We start from the raw sequence: 17975 nt of genomic DNA on the forward strand, positions 1-17975 counted from the left end.
GATAATGACATGCAACATGAAGCGAGGGGGGAAGCTGTGAACAGGGGTGAGGTTCAGCCCATCCAATGGATAGGTCTGGTTTAGTTGTGTTTTAGTATGTGATCATTCTGCTGCCCTGAAACCTCCTTTGTGATCTCCCCTTTCTGTTTAAACCAGAGCTGCACGCAAATACACATTCTGAAATATTTACAAGGCATATTATTTCCCCAAAGATAACAGCTTCTTTTCAAATCCGGTGCATTTCTGCTATGTAAACAAATACTCATTCATAATGCAAAGCATGTACTATTTCCTCACTGATGCTTTCCTGACATTGAATTCTTTCATGTTATAAATATACGTTTCTAAGGGGAAATCCCACAACTGCTAGGGAAAGTTGGTTCATATGCTGCGTGCACAATGCTTGGTCCTGCACATTTGGGTTGACACCTGACTTTTTAATGGCTTGCATGTGCAGATGAATGGCTGTTGCACACACTGCTCCACAGATATCACCTCAAACACAATATATTTCGGTGGAATCAATTCAGATGCCAGCTAGCTTGTCAGGAAGCAACTCTGCTCCCTTGGTCCTTCACATGCATTGCAGGGGATTCACAAAATCAAAGAATTGTAGAGTTGGCTTATACTGCACAACCCTTGTGGTCCCTTTCCAACTCTACAACTCTTTGATTCTATGGTCAAACCATGGTTTGCTCATTGCAAACCATTGCAAACCACGTGAGGGGCTCATGTGCCTCCTCCTCTTCTACTGGTTCAAGGTAATCATGGCTGATATTCCCTTATAGGGCAAGATATAGTGGCTGCAAACCATAGTTCGCCTCTACATCAGCACTGTAGTTCAAAACCAGTCCAAGGTCCTTGATGCAGAATCTACTTGAAATTCAACAGGTAAAATAAAATAATTTCAATCCAGAGAACGGTTATGATCCTCCCTCCTTTGATTTTGGTGCCTATATAAGGCCCAATCTGTAGGGTTGGATTGCTCAATCTATTTCTGGTTTGTGTCAATTTCAAAACTGTTCATCCATCAGTCCATGTTTGCATTAGTATGCATTTTTTAAAATCCATTTGAAAATTTTTAAATAAACATTTTACTACAAAATGCATATTTAAATAGCAGTTTGTCTCGGTGCACGAATTTCTAAACTTTTACACACTTATCTTTTACACATTTTGATATGGCTTTAGAGCTGAAGGCTGGATTGCATAATCTGGCGAAGTGTGAAATCCGAAGGGTAACTGCACATTGGTGTGGGAGGTGCAAATCAGATCTGTTCACATAAAAAAGCGGACTGAACAAAGATACTCCTCCATCCTTATCTATCCTCTGAGGCCTTTGGATCTGGCCAAACTTTGCCAACCTGGAGCTTTACGGCTACTGTTAGTTACTTTTATATAGATAAAGATCCATAGCTATTTTAAAGTTACACTGAGCTGCCTTAAGCATTATGGAAAAGCAGGCTAGCCATATTTCCCATAAAACAAGTAAATAAATAAATGGCAACAGTTTTAATACCTGCCATGTTTCAGCTGCTATTAAAAAGTGTTCCCATATTAAGTGAGAGTTGTTGCAGCAAAGGAAATTGAATTGAAAACTGCTCTGGGGCAGAACCTATTAATAACTCCAGGATCTTCAAGGAAATCTCATATTTACCAGCCCATAAATAGAGCTGGGTTAACTGATCAATAGATCTATCTTTATCTCTGTCAAGTTGAATTTAGCCAAAGACTGCTGATCACAACCACTACATGGGAAAGATCCTGCAAACTCCTTTTGAAATGAAGTCTTTGAAATTTAGCATGCACATAAGATAAGACCCTCTTGGTTGGATTCAGACTAAGGGCTCAACCATGCTTCTGTTTGTACTGTGATTTCTAGATGTCATCCTATTCACTCTGATCACTGATTACCTTTTTGTAAAGAAGGACTGTCCCCCTCCCCTGCCAAACCCGTTTGACTCCCATGAAACAGCAACCACTGGAAACTGAAGCTAACAAAATTTTGGCATGCTTCTCTCAGCCAGTAATACACATCTATGCAAGTCAAAAAATTTTTTTGTGTATGTGTGCATATACATGCAAAACAGGGGCTGAAAAGCTGAAACGAACTGGCAAATTTCATTCTGGAACAATTTTTAACAGCCAAATTACAAACCTCTGGAAAACAGGGTTTATAACAGAGATCCCAGTGGGCTCCCTTTAATGTCTGGAATGATAAAACTATCCCTTTTAAAAGACAAGTGTCACTGCCAAATGGTGAAATTACTATGCTTTACTTCCACCCACTACATTTCAATTTCAATTTTATGAATATTGCAAATTATATAACACACACATTATAACCTCTAACGGGGCTAATTTATAAGAGCAGTGTCCATCAATTATAAATTTTCTGTGACATTAATAAAATGGCAAGAAGAACTAATTATGATGACTTCTGAGATGAAGATGCCTTGGACTAATCATTAATGAGGTCGAAATGATACTTTTAAAAAGCGTAGCAAGTTCTAATTATGAGTGAAATGAGATTATGAGAATGATCACAGGAAAGCCATTAACCTGATGAGTTCTACAGTCTCGGAGTACATAGTGTATGGAGATTTCGCCTCTAATGGATCGCGCTCCATAGCACTGCCACACTCGATGAAGGAAAGGGCAGCGTCAGCATAATTCACCGCTTTGCCAAACTTTTCCACCTGAAAAGGGGGAAGAAGAAGCACGTTCAAGATAATGCCACAGGTCTGACTTCGGGATAGTCATACACAAGCCCAATGGTTCATACATTTTTGTCAAAACCAGAGATGGTGAGCTCTTGTAGTCAGCAAGGAAGAGCCGCAGCCCTATATTTCAGCATCTGTAAGTGACTTAAATGAATGGTTCTAAAGCCATGAACTTCAAATGAAGGATCAAAGTCTTCATTCACAGGTATATCTGCATCAACTTTACACTTTTCAGCCTTATCCATGCATTCGTAAGTGGCCAAAATGAGCATGATAGCTCTGTCACCCTCTTCCACATTGTCCTCTACCAGTTGGAGGCAGACTGTTTGCAGCGGAAAATCCTCCTCTATTCTTTAACTCCTCCTCCCAAGTAGGAAGCAAACAGAAAACCATATCATTTTTAACCTCCCTGCCTCAAACCCCCACATTTAAAACATCCGAGAAAAATTTAAAAGTCACGTATCTTCATAGCTGATAATTTTAAGGTTGCCACGAATTGTATTATACCTATCTATGCATAGGTTTTTATTTCCGCTGCTGAAGCAACAGTCAAGTCACAAACCAATGTGAAGCAAAGCCAGGTAAGTACATGAGACACCCAAGGAACACCCATAATGAGGTTGTAGTATAGAAATCATTAATCTCCTTCAAGTTGGTGGCAGCATGTTTGGAAACTGCTATGAAATGGAAGACAGCCACAGGATAAGCCCCTGAAAAACAGTATCTTTCGGCCATCAAATGTTTCTGTGAACAGGACCTTTCTTATTTTTAAAATGCCTGCGAATGAGGGAGGCAGCCATACTGATCTTTCAGGGTTCTAGAATGCGTGGGGAGCTTCTTTGTGTAGCAGAGGCTCCCTTTGAGTAAAACCCTTGAAGGGTAACTGGAACAGCAACAGTGTGTGAAGCTAGCATGCATGCACTCCCTTCTCTCTGACATTTATGCCACTTATGAATGCCTGAAGACAGCTTCTGTGTGCAGCTGATGTGGATATACACATGAACAATCATGACTTAACCACCAAGAAAGATTTAATGTTTATTTGAAGGGCGGTTTGTTGATTTTGAGCCTCACCTGTGCACCCGCCTCCTTCTACATTAGGATCAGTAAAGCCCTGAGGGGAACCCCTCTTCTGAAGACCCCTCTTCTGTAATCCTCTCCTCTCACATTGGGTGGAAATCCCTCACTGGTGCCAATGAAGAATAATGATGAAGATCAACTGGCCCCGACTTGGTGGAACGCTCTGTCACAAGAGACCAGGGCCCTGCGGGACTTGACATCTTTCTGCAGGGCCTGCAAGACAGAGCTGTTCCACCAGGCTTTTGGTTTGGACTCAGTCTGACCCTTATGTTTCTCTCTCCTTATGGTTTCAATCTATGGGCTACTTTTAAAATGAGGCTGCATTTTAAATTGCATTTTAACCTGTATTTTAAATTGTTTTTCCCTCTATTATGTTTTTACTGTAATTTTATTGGTGTTAGCTGCCCTGAGCCTGGCTCTGGCCGGGGAGGGGTATAAATAAATTTTGTTGTTGTTGTTGTTGTTGTTATTAAATTTCACTCAAGACGAGGGGAGGAAAGTGTTAAATTCCCTCTCTGCGCATGTTCTGTTCCCATTATTTATCAACCACCCAAAACTGATGCAATTTGCACTGATTTTTATATAAAAAAATTCAACCCTCCCAACACTAAATGCAAAGATGACTCTAATGTCACACACCTAGTTTGTCAGAAAGGTGACAGCTACTTGAGGTGACTTGATTGGACATGGAGATAACAAATTGCAGGCAAATCCAGGAAAATAAAAGGGGGGCATGTGATGAGGGCCTTGGCAAGAATAACAGGAGGCTCAGGGATGGGGTAAAAAAATAGGGTCAAATACAGGTTGTTCCTTCGCCATGATGGATACGTGAGAGGTCTGTGATGGTCATGTGAGGCTGCTGTCAAGTTGTTAAATGGTGCTTGTCTCTGCATTCCAGTCAGAGCATAGGGGATATTCAGCAACGCCATGTGATGGGAAAGAGCTTCCTTCAGGCAGCAGCATGATGCACGGTGCCTTTTTGCATTAGTGCTGCATGAGAAACAGACTGAATTCTGCCAGACGCAGATAAAGGTAGCAAGATGAAAGGCTCATCAACATGCTGAGGAAATTGGGCAGTAGGGAGTGGAGCACAGGGTTGGGTAGGGTGGGGTGAACAAACTGGCATGGTGTGCAGAAGCGGCCATGAGCCATTGCCTCCAACTGTTTGCTAGTGGGCTCCAAGGGGTAAACAAATGTTCGAGCTCCTTTAAAGGTCAACTGGCCACGGTAAGGTGCTTTTGGAAATATTCATCAATGGATAGCTATGTTTATGAGTATGCTCGCCACAGTTCGGCGTCAGCAAATCAGCTCGGGTCCCCATCGTGGAACAGGCCCTTCAAGAAGTATGAATATGAGTTCAGTGACGAGCACAGGGCACAGTCCAAATTCTGAATTACGCCAGGAGCGGATCAAGGAAGGGAATGCAGCCAAGTGAGAGAGTGCCTTCTTTGCATGCAGAGGAACCCTGTTTCCACCCAAGGCACCTCCTTCCCAAGCTACAAAGGCAGCAGAGGCCAAGACCCTGGATAGTTACTACCAGCCAGAATAAATGCTGCACAAACAGGCTACATCTGCAATGTCCTCTTAAAGTACTTTTATACCACTCTCAACAGTAATCATAGGTTCCCCCAAATAATCCTGGAACTGTAGGTGCAGATGCTTCCTAGCAGAACCCCATTCCCCTTGCAGAGTTCCCTGGGAAGAGGGACTGATGTTAAGTCATGCCCACATCTGATCCACTGTACAGGGCTCAGTAACAGGACAGATGGAACAATGGGGTGCAACCTTCTACCTTCCAACAAGCCTTCCAAAATTTCCAGCTCTTTCAACATTAACCCAGTTGGTATCGGTTCTGGATAGGAGACTGCGGTCCCTTGGTCATAGCTTTCCTCACTATGGTTAGATATACTGTCTTATTTAAATTACAGTAATTATTTCCAAATCTGCATCTATATGCATATATTAGCATATTCAACGAGGGCGAATCTGTGTCCTTGTTAGTGCTCTAGCTTTGGAGGGAGATGCATTTTCCATGGGGGGTGGGCACTGCCTAAATGGCTGCCTTGCAATTGATTGGTAAATCCAACTTTGAACGGCCTGACTGCTGCCACTTGGCCAGAAGACATTATCTGGGAACACCCTGCGTTACTGCAGATGATGTGCAGATTCTGCTAATTAATGGTGCTCTGCGCCAATAATTAGAGTAATTAATTGCACACTTTAATACACCATGCAAATCTGAAGCAGCCCTCTGGCTTATCACGATACCTTTGCAGTTCTGAGCAAACTGCCTTACGAGGCACGGGGGTGGGGAGGGGGGGAGTAGAATGTGGAGACCTACCAGGGCATCTGCTTTGTGCTTCAGCTTCTTGGCCTCTTGCATGTAGTGATCTGCATTGCGAAGCCTGAGAAAACAAGGAGAACAAGAGTAAGCAGCAGCAGCAGCAGCAAATGAGGCTCCAGTGTCATCATCTGTTTAGTGAATGGGCACAGCAGGGTGCTGGCGAGGTTGGGACCATGTGGGCACACTGGGAGGAGTGTCGGATGGGCAATATTGGTGCCCTGGTCTGGCTCCAAGCTTGCCGCTGCCCCTTCCCCACACTGTCCAGGTTAGTGATGGTGATAAAGGTGTTGGCAGGCTGGCTTCTTGGTGACATCCCTCTGTGTTAGCTGCTCCTGTTTCATTGGCCTGGTTTAGACTTGGTTTTTACACCTGGTTAACACTTGTTTATCATACAGAATCGCAGCGAGCTTGATCACATATGTTTTATGTGGTGAAAAACAAAATCCTCACAAATATCCTTATGTATTTATACCCTGCCTTTTTCTTTGACAGGGACACCAGACAGCTTACGGACAAAATAAAAGCAGCTAAAAACATAGGAAAAATAAATAAAACAATTAAACATTAACAGAATTAAAACTATATATAAAAGATAAAATTAGAAAAACAACAGACAGATCGTTATAAAAAAAAGACAGCAGCAACGCTGCACCAGGGCTTTCATGAAAAGCAGCCAGTTTCCCAAAGCCTGTTGGAATGAGAAAGTCTTCACCTGCTGGCAGAAGGACAGCAAGGAGGGAGCCAGTCCAGTTTCTCTAGGGAGGGAGTTCCAGAGTCGAGGAGCAGCCACAGAGAAGGCCCTCTCCTGCATCTCCACCAAGTATGCCTGCGAGAGTGGCAGGACTAAGAGAAAGGCCTCCCTGAAAGTTCTCAAAGCCCAGACAGGTTTCTATGAGGGAATATGGTTTTTCAAAGAGCTTGGACCTTTGTAGGGCTTTATAGGTCATAACCAGCACTTTGAATCGTGCCTGGAAACAAACAGACTGGGAGCTAGTGTGGCATAAAAAGAAAAAGGAAAGGAAACAAATTGTTCATCGATACACATGGCTGTATTATGCTCTAGGGAAAGCTTAAGTGGTTTTTAGCTGATGTCTGAAGCTTAATACCGATAGGACTTGTTGCCCTGATCAGCTTTTTAAAAATTATTCCAAGAAACTATTGCCCTTGTACATGGCTTTCCAGTCCTGTTTTATCCTTGTCACCTTATCATGAAGCTAGGCTGAGAGTGTGACTGGCCCAAGGGCACTTGATGAGCTTTCTGGCTGAGCTGGGTCCCCTTTGTTCTTCTCGCCTGACAGTGTGCCCACTATCTGATACTGAATCTCCCTTGATTAAGATCCAAAACATATAGTCAAACAATGTTTACTGTCATGATCTAAGTCCAGCCCCCTGGAGGGAGACACTGATGAGACCTAGAGATGCCAGAGAGCCGTGAGGCATGAGGGAATTATTGCAACCATGGCCTGTTCAGTGCAGATGTAATGCTTAACCGTGGTTAAAACAAATAATACTTAAAAACTCATGCCTCCACAAATAAGCTCTCTTCCTGGCTTGCAGCCAATTATTAACCACTGTTTAGGTATTTAGATACAACGCTTCACTGCAGTTAAGTGGAAGCCATGGCTAAGCCTTATGTTTGTAGAATGCTCTTGTATGTCAAATATCTGATAAAAAGCGCTGACTGGTTTCCAGGAGGAGAAGCGCCCATTTATTTTTGCTTCTTTCAGTCTTATCAGTGCTAAGCTGCTGGATGCAAAGAAGTGATTGATGAGCTGGCTGCAAAATGGCTAACTGTGGAAACCAGGAGCCCAAAGGGGCCTATTAAACTTTGCTGAACAGAAGGAAAAGAGAAACAATTCAAAGTGATTAACCGTAACAAGGTTCCATTAGAAAAGCTAAAATGTAAAATTATGCAACAGGAAAAATAGAAGACGCATATAGTTCTAACATGATGGTCAAGCTAAAATTCCACACAAATACCTAAATGAGGATAGTGGCAAGAGTGGTAATGCAAAAGGGTATATGTTCAATCCCTGGAATCTCCAGTTAAAAGAGGCACAGGGAGAGAAGATGAGACATAGCCTTAAGGGCAAAACTAGTCATGATGCTAGCTGCAGGAATACTCTGAGCGTGCCTAGTTTTTGTAGTATAAATAGTCATTGTGGTGGTCATGGGGAGGATTGAGGCCATGGACCACATGGAGGGGTTTGATCAGGTATGAGGAAGTCTTACCCTGCAGATTTTTCTTAACTACAACTCACCATCTTCCTCCATTAGCCATGCTGGCTGGGGCACCAAGTCCTAACGAATTCAGTGGGGCTTACTTTCAGTTAAGTGCACATATAGGATTGCCATCCTAATCCACTAAGGTTCTAATTATGTCAGGTTCTTATACTCAAACATAGGAGATCTCTAATGTTTTGCCTCCATCAATATTTCCCAGCTACTACCTATACATCAGCTCTTTGGAAATACAGATGTTCCAAACATCTCAAGAATTGGAACTGAATTCTTGCAACATGTGCAGTAAGAATTCCCCATGCATGAAAATATTTCTTAACTTATAAAGTGCAGCAAGGAAAATCAAGGTGGTGCCCTCTGGATGTTGTTGGACTACAAATCCCATTAGCACCAGCCAGCATAGCCAATGGATTCAGGGATGCTTAGATTTGGGAAGGGCCATACCTTGCATGTAGGAGGTCCCAAGTTCAATCCCTGGCATCTCCAGGTATGGCTGGAACAGACTCCCTGTCTGAAACCCTGTAGAGCTGCTGCCAGTCAGGGTCTGATTCAGTGTAAGGCAGATTCCTATATTCCTAAGAACTGGAGTCCAGCAACAAATCCATAGGGTACCATGTCAGATGCTGCTGCAGTTACAGGCAACTTCCACATTTTCTTAGAGTCTGTGCCTCAAATCTAGGCAATTGCAGGGCTCTGCCAATTTAAAGCATGAACAAGAAATGGCTGCGTAGGTTTGCTCTAACTACTTACGTATCATCAAATGTTATTTTAGGTCTCCTTGGATCACGATTCCCATTGGTGAAGGCAGGAGCGGCAGGCCAGATGCTACTCTCTGGGTGGCTGGTGTCAGGCAGAGCATTTGAGGACCTGCTGTGGGAATCTTCCTCCTGCAGAAAGTGATTTTTAATTAGCGGCTTTGGTTTTCGTGCTAATAATATCTCTAGATGTCATGTTAAGCAAGTTTGTGTGTCTCAAAATTAAAACCAAGGCACATATTTTGCATCTCGCAGCCCTTATGTCACAAGTCAAGCTCAATAGATTAATTAAGAACAAGCAGCTACATATTGCTCACACGCACGGTATCATTAACACCCACTTCTAGGAAGGTGTAATGTCAGCATGGACGCCTTGTAGCATCGCTTGCTTATTAAAATAAAGTGGAAAGAAGATGAATGGCAAGTGAAAGACTCACAGGATCCGATGATTAGGGCTGGAACTGGGGATAAGCAGTGGGACGGCCGCTGAAAAATAATTCACAAACTTCCTCCCCTACACATTTAAATCAACATCCATTAAAATAATGACTTAATTCTATTAAATTGCTATAGGACATTACAAAAAAGCATGCCCAGCCCAAGGCATTTTGCTTCCTGGGGTAAAGGACAATCTCCCTCTTGCAATTTTCCACATACAAACGCTGACCCGGGTTTTTTCTTTCTTTCCATTTTTGCAAAACTGAGCAAGGGTGAACTTACTGGTGGTGACCCTTTCCCCCCTTGTGGATGCCAAATGGCGGTTAACACTTCCCCCTCTCCCCGAACAACATCACATGATATAGTGCTGCTCTAATGGGGAGGGGAGCCAGTGGGGAAATGGTAGCAGCTGGTGGAGGTCAATATTTTCCCCTCCCACCTTGGAATGATCACTGTTGCAAAACAGGCATAGTAATAAAGGGAAGTCAATTCTGCACTCCCCCCCCCCTTGCAACCCTTTGCCAAAAAGTTCCCCCAAATTTGCCCCCAAGTTTTCCCTGGAACACTTTCAGCCCATCATTGACTCTGTTTGGCCAACCTGCAGCAAACAGTATAGATCCTATTTGGACATCCCCCCAACTCCCATCAGCCACACAGCCATCATGGCCCACAGTGAGGGATTATGGGAGCTGGAATCCATCAACATCGGGAGAACGCCACATTGGCTACTCTGGGGACAGGGCATGGTGGAGCAACAACTTGCTCTGGTACAAGGGGATCCCTGTTCTCTAGTGTCCCTGAGTGACTTACACAGCTCCCCTTTGTGCTAGAAGCAGATTTGTTCTCATTTTTCCGGTGTTTGGAGGAGGTGCTGGCCTGCAAGGGATTTGAGAGGTTGTTCTCTTGGCCAAAGGAGCTGCCACTGCTGCTGCTCCGCCGGGCTGCCGTCTCATTGAGCAGAGGAGACAACGGGGGTGGAAACAGCTTCTCTTCCCTTTTCTTTGTTGCCTTTTTCGCTGAGCTGGTGCTGCCAAGCGAGAAAGAAGGACCTGTTGTTATAACCTGGGATGCGTTGACACCGGCAAATTCCAGCCAGATTCTTTCGTGCCTCCTGTTGAGTCAACAGGAGCTCCCGCTGGTCAAGTTCTGGGCCCTGGGTTTCCAAGAGTTTCCTGAAGCTGCTGCTGCTGCTACTGCAGCAGCAGCAGCAGCAGCTGCATTCAGAAGGCACATGTGTACCTTCCCTGCGAATATCAGGTGACAGTGCTGTGTGTAAGTGCTTGCTTTACATAGCTGAGGCACTCCAAAAGTATGCCCTGCAACTTGGGTCCATCAAAAATGGCTAATATAGTAATTGCTCTTCACAGGCTCCAGTTGGTGCAAAACACTGCAGCTAGACTGCTGATGGGGGACCGATGATTGCCAGCACATTAGTCCAGTGCTCGAAATCTTGCACTGAATGCCGATCCACTACCAGCTCAGGTTTAAGATTCTTGTATTAATTTATAAGGCCCTTAACAACTTGAGTCCAGTTTACCTTAGGGGCTGTCTTAACCCCTTTTCTCCCTGCCTATTTGGTGGGGGGTCACTGTTAGCGATTCTCCATGGCTCAGACATACAGTTTGTACCCAACAAGAACAATTTGCTTAATATTGTGGGTCCAATTTTATGAAACTTTATTTCAGTTAAGGTTAGAAAGGCCCCCTCTCTGTTGAACTTCTGGCACTAACTGAATACTTTGTTTTTTTCATTCTAACGGGCATTTTAATTGATGTTTGAATTTATAGTTTTAACTGTTGTTTTTTGGTATTGCGTTTTTGTAAGCTTCTTAGAGGCTATTGTGGTTAAGCAGCATAAAAATTGTTTCACTAAATGAATAAATGATCTAGTGCCTTGGAAATGTTTTCCCACCACCCCTAGGGGGAAAAAAGACTGACATTTAAACCTTAGCTGTTAAAAAAAAAAAAGGAGAGGCAAATATACCCAGCTGATTTCTTAACATGTTAATTTGACCATGGATTTTATTATTTTATTATTATTATTTTAGTTACTGCCCTAGTCCAGTCAATGAAGATTACTTGAATTTTAATTTTTCCTTAGACAACTCATATTGCATTCTACAGCCATTTACTTTTCATGATTATTGACTCAAATTTTCAATAGCAAATTAAGTCAACAAGAATTTATGTCTCCCTCTTAGTCAATTTAAGTCAGTGTCAGGCAGTTATAGATTTACAATACCTCAAAGCAACAAATCAAAGAGGAACAAGGAAAGCAAAGCAGCTTGATTTCTCGATTGGGGGAAATTCAATGGCCTCAGCTGGCAGTATGCTTCCCGAGCTTTCGCGATAGTAGCATCCATTCCAGTTATTCCCTAATTGTGGCCATTAGCAAATTAAAAACCAGTTTCATCAAAATGGGCATTTAATTGCCCTTCTTCCTCACATGTTTTATCTATCTATCCATCTATCCGATTCTTAGCTAAGAATACATATTCAAGAGAACCGAGTGCAAAATAATTTGCTATGGCAGGGGCAACAGCTTCGTGGTAGAGCACATCCTCTGCATGCAGAAGATTGCAGTTTCAACCCCTGGCATCTCCAGGGAAAGGTCACTGCATGAAAACGTGGAGAGCGGCATCCGGTCGGTGTAAAATGCTGACCTGGATGGATCAAGAGTCTGACTGGGTGAAATGTAACTTCCCATGTTCAACTTGCTTTAACCAGACCTTTGTAAGAGGGGGTTGAATGTGTGGCAAAGAATAGATTTCATTTAACCTTTCCAAGTATGTCTGTAGATGAGGGAAGGGCTTCTAATTTGTGTGAGAAACTCCTAAGCCCTAATTCTCATGTTGTCCCACAGTCCTTTGGGTGGATCCCAAGCCACTGCAGTAGCATCTGAATAATGGAATCACAAAGTGTAGGAAGCTCCTGTACCCCATTAGCATTATATCTCTCTGGGGATGGTAAGTTCAGAATCAAAGAATCATGGAGTTGGAAGGGACTATCACTGTCATCTAGTCCAACCCTTCTGCACTGCAGGAATCTCTTGCCCAATGCTGGGCTCAAACCCATGACATGGAGATCAAGACTCTCAAGCCTGTTGCACCTGCTGAGCTATCTAGCTTGAACATTAGCAGCCTTTAGATTTTTCCACTCCCTGTGATTCTACTATTCAAATATCACTTGAGCAGCATGGGAGCAGAGGGTGCATTTAGGGCAGTACAACTGGTTCTGCTGTACTGGGGACCAGGTCTAGGGGGCGCCACAGGGTGTCTGATGAATTGAACTGAGCAGAATAGAAGGTGAGAGGCAGGGAGGACACCAAATCTGGACCTGGCACAGGGCGCTGCTAGAATTTGAAAGACCAAAGTCTGCCCCTGATGGGAGCCATCTATGAATAATTATTAATTCATATTTTATTGGTGGAGTCTCTGCTATATTTCTTTGCATTTTTGGTTATAAAATGTGTGTGTGCACACACAAACTTTCTTTTATAATGATCTCATTGTGTTTTATATAGAGTGCTTAGGGATTTCACATATTATTGGCATATAAGTATTATTATTAATAACAAAAAACAGTAATTAAAAAGAAGAGATAACTACATTGGATTGGTTCCTTAGCATGGAAGTAAAAGATGAGTAAATAGTCTGATTTGGTTTGCCCAGAGAGAACATTAATCCAGTTAGGAACTGAATCCTTGCAAAGTGTAGGGCTGTGCAGAGAGCTAGAAAACTGTGGTTCTGAGACTAAGAAATAACAGTAAAAAGAAGAACCTGAAGATGAATATTGGTGAAGTCCATGAGCATGGAGAGTAAGCACTTCACGTTGCTGACAATGTCCAGCAATTGCTTTAGAAGTGTCCACCTATTAATTTACTCTGCATTCCTGCTCTCAATTTGAATTGATTTTATTTGCCCACAATGACACCATCGTATAGCACTGTGATGGGAGCACATTCACTACATCCTCCCAATTGGCTGAGGACATCCATCTGACTTGTCTATGAAGGGAAAAGTAATTGTGAACCCTCCTCCCCAACAATTGCACTGAAGCTGTAGCAACCAGTGAAAAGAGTGGTTATTTTCACAATTATATATATTGGAGAAATAGTTCAACCTACTCTGAAATGGCTATTATTTGTTCGAAAATGAAAGTGGGGGAATAGTCAGTGTAGCCCATTATAATAACCTCAGCAAAATCACTTTGCTGCCAGATATTCCATATATTCTTTTTGGTGGATATTCGCGATTCCTTGCTTTAAACTTTTGTATTTGTGTGCTCCTCTGGAACTAAGTTATCAAAGTGGAATGGGTTAAATATTAACTTGGAGGAGATTAATAATAAACTGCAATGTGATCGTGGTCTTAGTTAAATATATGAGTTAAGAAAGTTGAAAAATTTTGCTTGGCAACTAGGAGCATCTGGGATCAGGGGAATGGAAAGCTAGCATAGGGGAAATAACTATTGATGAGCACAATTATATTTTAACAGAAGATACCAATGGTTTCAGAGCTCTAAGGAATCAAATTAATGACCTAGAAAACAAGCTCAAATTAAGAAACATCAGGTTGGGGGTAGATCCCTAAGGCTTGGAGGCAGGAAATAAAAGATTCATAAAAAATAATGTAAGTGTTAGAGAAAGATAAACTTATGCGTTTGAAGAAATGCCACAGAGAAAATTTGTATCATTTTAAAATGCATCTAACACCATCAAAACTATCAGTGTCTTTTTCAGACTTGAGAAATGGGGGATTTAAATATTGTAACTCTGCACTGTTGTCATTAAGTGGAAATAGTAATTACATAGACATAAGCGAGTTTGGGAACTGGTTGATTTGGTTCACAGTGGGTTTAAAGGAGATGATTTACCTGTTTATTGTGGGATTATTTAATAACGTAAATATCTTTGCTATAATAAGTCCAAAGTAAGGGCTTTAAAATTAATAAAAGGATAAAGCTTGCACACGAGGTGGGGGATATTGATCCCTCCCACATGGTGCTTGTAATAATAGTTATATATAGTATTAAGAATTGCCTCAACGAAGAGAGATATGGGGAAGAAGGGTCAACATGACTGGTAATGAGCTATATTGGTTTTGAGCCACTTTTAACTGGGACATCAGTTGAAGGTTCAAAAAGGTATTCATTCTCTTAAGTATTTTGATACTTAACAAATTATAAGGGTGTTCTTCCTTGTGCATGCTACAAACAGGGAACATGAACAATGTGACTGAAATGTTGCACCCATATTGTATATACACTATTCAGAATATTTGCAAAACTGTTGCTGACTCAGGGATTGGGAACCTCTGGACGTCTGGATGTTTTGGACGATAACTCCCAGCGTCCCTGACCATTAGCCATGCTAGCTGGGGCTGATGGGACCAAGTCCAAAAAGATTAACCCAATTAACATGAACAGTTTCAAATAGTTTCTAAGGAATTCCCACAATCCTCTCCTTAGCATTCTGGTTAGAAAGACAGGCAGCTCAAGAAATTCTTGTCACCTATAAAAGTATGCATTCCATTAGTGTAAGACAGAAAAGTCCACTGCGGCCATAAAGAGATGTTGTAAGATTATTTTGTATAACAGGAATATTTAGGGCTGGCCCAACACTTCCTGTAGCTGAGGATGAACAGCAATCCACACCCACCCACCCACCACACACACACACACACACACACACACACAAAGTCATAGTGCAAAGGTACCCAAGGCTGGCCATGAGACAATCACACAAGCACCTCTATTATTTTTGGCCATTTCATGACACACAAAGCCAGCTGACTGAGACAGCAACTTAATTCAGCCTAATGGTAAAGCTGGCCCTATTGGTAAATGGTAAGGAGAGGCTTCCCTATGACAACTGGATCTGAACAACCATGCTGTAAAGGACCATCTTAATATTAGGAATAACTTACTCTTTAGTACTTGGTACTCTGTGGTTGGGTATTGGGGAGATGCAGGGTGGAAGCGAACACATTGCAGCAGCCTCCTCCAGACGCTGTTTCTTGTTTTCACCAATTGTGTCTTGGTTTTCAGACTGCTTCAACCACAAAAACAAAAACCAGTCAATTATGACTTTATAAACACAAAATCTCATAACACCAACATTACCAACCATTTCAGAATGCAAGAAACCACAATGAATCTCTCAAGTAATTTTAAGCAAGGTTGCATCCAGACAGGCAGTTTCGGATTGGTCAAAAAAATACTTAAAAAAATTCAATTTCCTCCTACACTGGTGAGAAATTACCAAGCCACACTTCTCTAACCAATATACAAGCCAAAACTCAACGAAGTTATGAATTCCTGCATGTCTCTGAAATTTGTGATGCAGTTCTCTAAAGAGTCTGCACAAAATTGCATATATTAGTGTATATAAAAATGCACCATATTTGGGTAAACTGTATATTATTCTTGCACCACCACTTTGTTTTTGTTTATTAAGTTTGTTATATCAATCAATAAAAATGTGTATATTAGTTATAACTGCATACAAAATGTGTATCTTAGGAGAAATTTGTACTGATGCTGATGAATTTTCATCATATAAAAATTACAGATGATTTGTTCCTGCCTACATCTCTTTCTTGACAAAGAGCCAGCATTTTGTGACTCAAATGCATCCATATCAGTATTGCATATATTGAAGAGGAGGGCACACAGGCAAGTGGCACCTTTATTAAAGAGGAAGAGGCTCAAAGAGGACAAGCTCTGCAGCCAAAATTCTGCTTGAACCAAAGATGCCAAGTGCCTGAGAGTTGAACTCAAGCACTTCCTTGTTTGTCAAGCCAGGAAGACCAAGCTGCAACACAGGCTTCAGAGATGGATTCAACCAACACTATCACTCCCATATTATTCTGTGAAACAGACCAGGGAGATGGTGGTTTGCAAACTCATTTCACTGATAGCACAGGGTTGAAGGCATGCCTTTTGCTTGGATTTCTTCTTTACACAGTTCTGAAGCTGGCATTCTCAGAAGACAAATAGTAGTGATGGCTGACATCACATTTGTGGGAATTTCAACACCCCCCCCCCTTTAAAAACCATGAAGCTGTTTGGACTCTGATACCAGAAATAGAGCTGTCTCAGGCAAAGGGGGTGGGAGGGGGTGGAGATCCTTCAGACTCTGCAAATACTCATTTTTTGATATAAAACCCCTGCTTCCTTTCTAACAAACAAATTTCAGTTTGAAGCATGCTGTCATATCCCACACAACAGGATGTCCCTGGGCAAAAATAACATAGAACACATGATAAAGCATTGTCGTTTGAATCACAATAGATTCCACTTTACAGGTAGTTGTTGCGGAAAGGGAGGACTGCGAGTTAAGTGAATGGCATTTTGATAAATCACAGCTGTTTATGTAGGAAAACCCATATACTCTCAAGGCATAATTCGGCAACTGTCACAGCAAAACAGCAAAACCTCTGCTGGTTTTAATGGAGGCATTGCCCATTTAATTTGGAGCCAAATCTGGCCTTGATTCTTTGGGCACTTAAAATATATCGGCATCGGGCAAATCCCAGAATAGACATTTTACAGTCTTTTCTACAGTTCACCTCTCACCTAGAAAGCTAAGGAGAGCCCTGTTGTATTGGACCAAAGACTTATCAAGTCCACCATAGACACAAGGTCTATGACTAGTAGCCACTGATAGACTAACTCTCCATGAATTTGTCAATTTCCATTTTAAAGTTGGTCACAGTCACCATCAGTCATTTCCCCTGCTTGATGGACCATAATTCCTAAATTCCCATCTTTTTTTTTTTTTAAGCAAGTTTCTAGCAGTTGTAGAACCTGACATTTGAAGTCTTTCCTTCTGCCTGCTCTGAAGCTCTGAGCATTCAGCTTCATTGGATGACTAGGGGATCTAGTAACGTATGAAAGGGAGAAAGACCTCTTTCTATTCACTTCCTCCACATCATGAATAATTTTATCAAGTCCCCTGCCCCCCAAACATACATGTACTCTAAACCAGTGGTTCTCAAAGGGTGTGGTGCACCACCCTGGTGTGGAACGGGATGAAAAGTGTGATGGGAAGATTCAAGGACAAACTGTCACAACACGTTAGTGTGTTGGGTGCAATGTGTAGGTGTGTTGCTTGAATGCTCTTATAAGGGGTTAGTTTAACTTCTGGTTTGCTAGTAAAACTGAATTACTAAAAAGTGTGTCACCAACATGAAAAGTTTGTAAACTTCTGCTTTAAACTTTCAGGGTAGTATAGTATACAGTGGTACCTCGCAAGAAGAATGCTTCGCAAGACGAAAAACTCGCAAGATGAAAGAGTTTTTCGTTTTCTGAGTTGCTTTGCAAGACGAATTTCCCTATGGGCTTGCTTCGGAAGACGAAAACGTCTTGCGCCTTTTTTTAAAAACCGCCAATG

At 42.1% G+C, this 17975-nt stretch overlaps 1 protein-coding gene across 13 annotated transcripts in view; it reads right to left on the reverse strand.

Annotated features, from left to right (window-relative positions):
• Positions 1 to 17975, reverse strand: part of AFF2 (ALF transcription elongation factor 2) — a 382241-nt gene that overhangs the window by 13448 nt on the left and 350818 nt on the right. For 8 of the 13 annotated variants that reach the window (XM_083422401.1, XM_083422406.1, XM_083422400.1 and 5 more), the window contains 5 exons: positions 15508 to 15632; positions 10392 to 10608; positions 9139 to 9275; positions 6145 to 6208; positions 2563 to 2699 (listed from right to left, as the gene is read on the reverse strand). In XM_083422401.1, the coding sequence (XP_083278527.1) occupies positions 2563 to 2699; positions 6145 to 6208; positions 9139 to 9275; positions 10392 to 10608; positions 15508 to 15632 (680 nt within the window). The remainder of the gene's footprint in view (positions 1 to 2562; positions 2700 to 6144; positions 6209 to 9138; positions 9276 to 10391; positions 10609 to 15507; positions 15633 to 17975) is intronic. The other 5 variants (XM_083422407.1, XM_083422405.1, XM_083422409.1 and 2 more) reach the window with 1 other exon arrangement.

Source organism: Podarcis tiliguerta (assembly GCF_965153285.1).
Source record: "Podarcis tiliguerta genome assembly, chromosome: Z".
In the NCBI taxonomy this organism is placed as follows: Eukaryota; Metazoa; Chordata; class Lepidosauria; order Squamata; family Lacertidae; genus Podarcis; species Podarcis tiliguerta.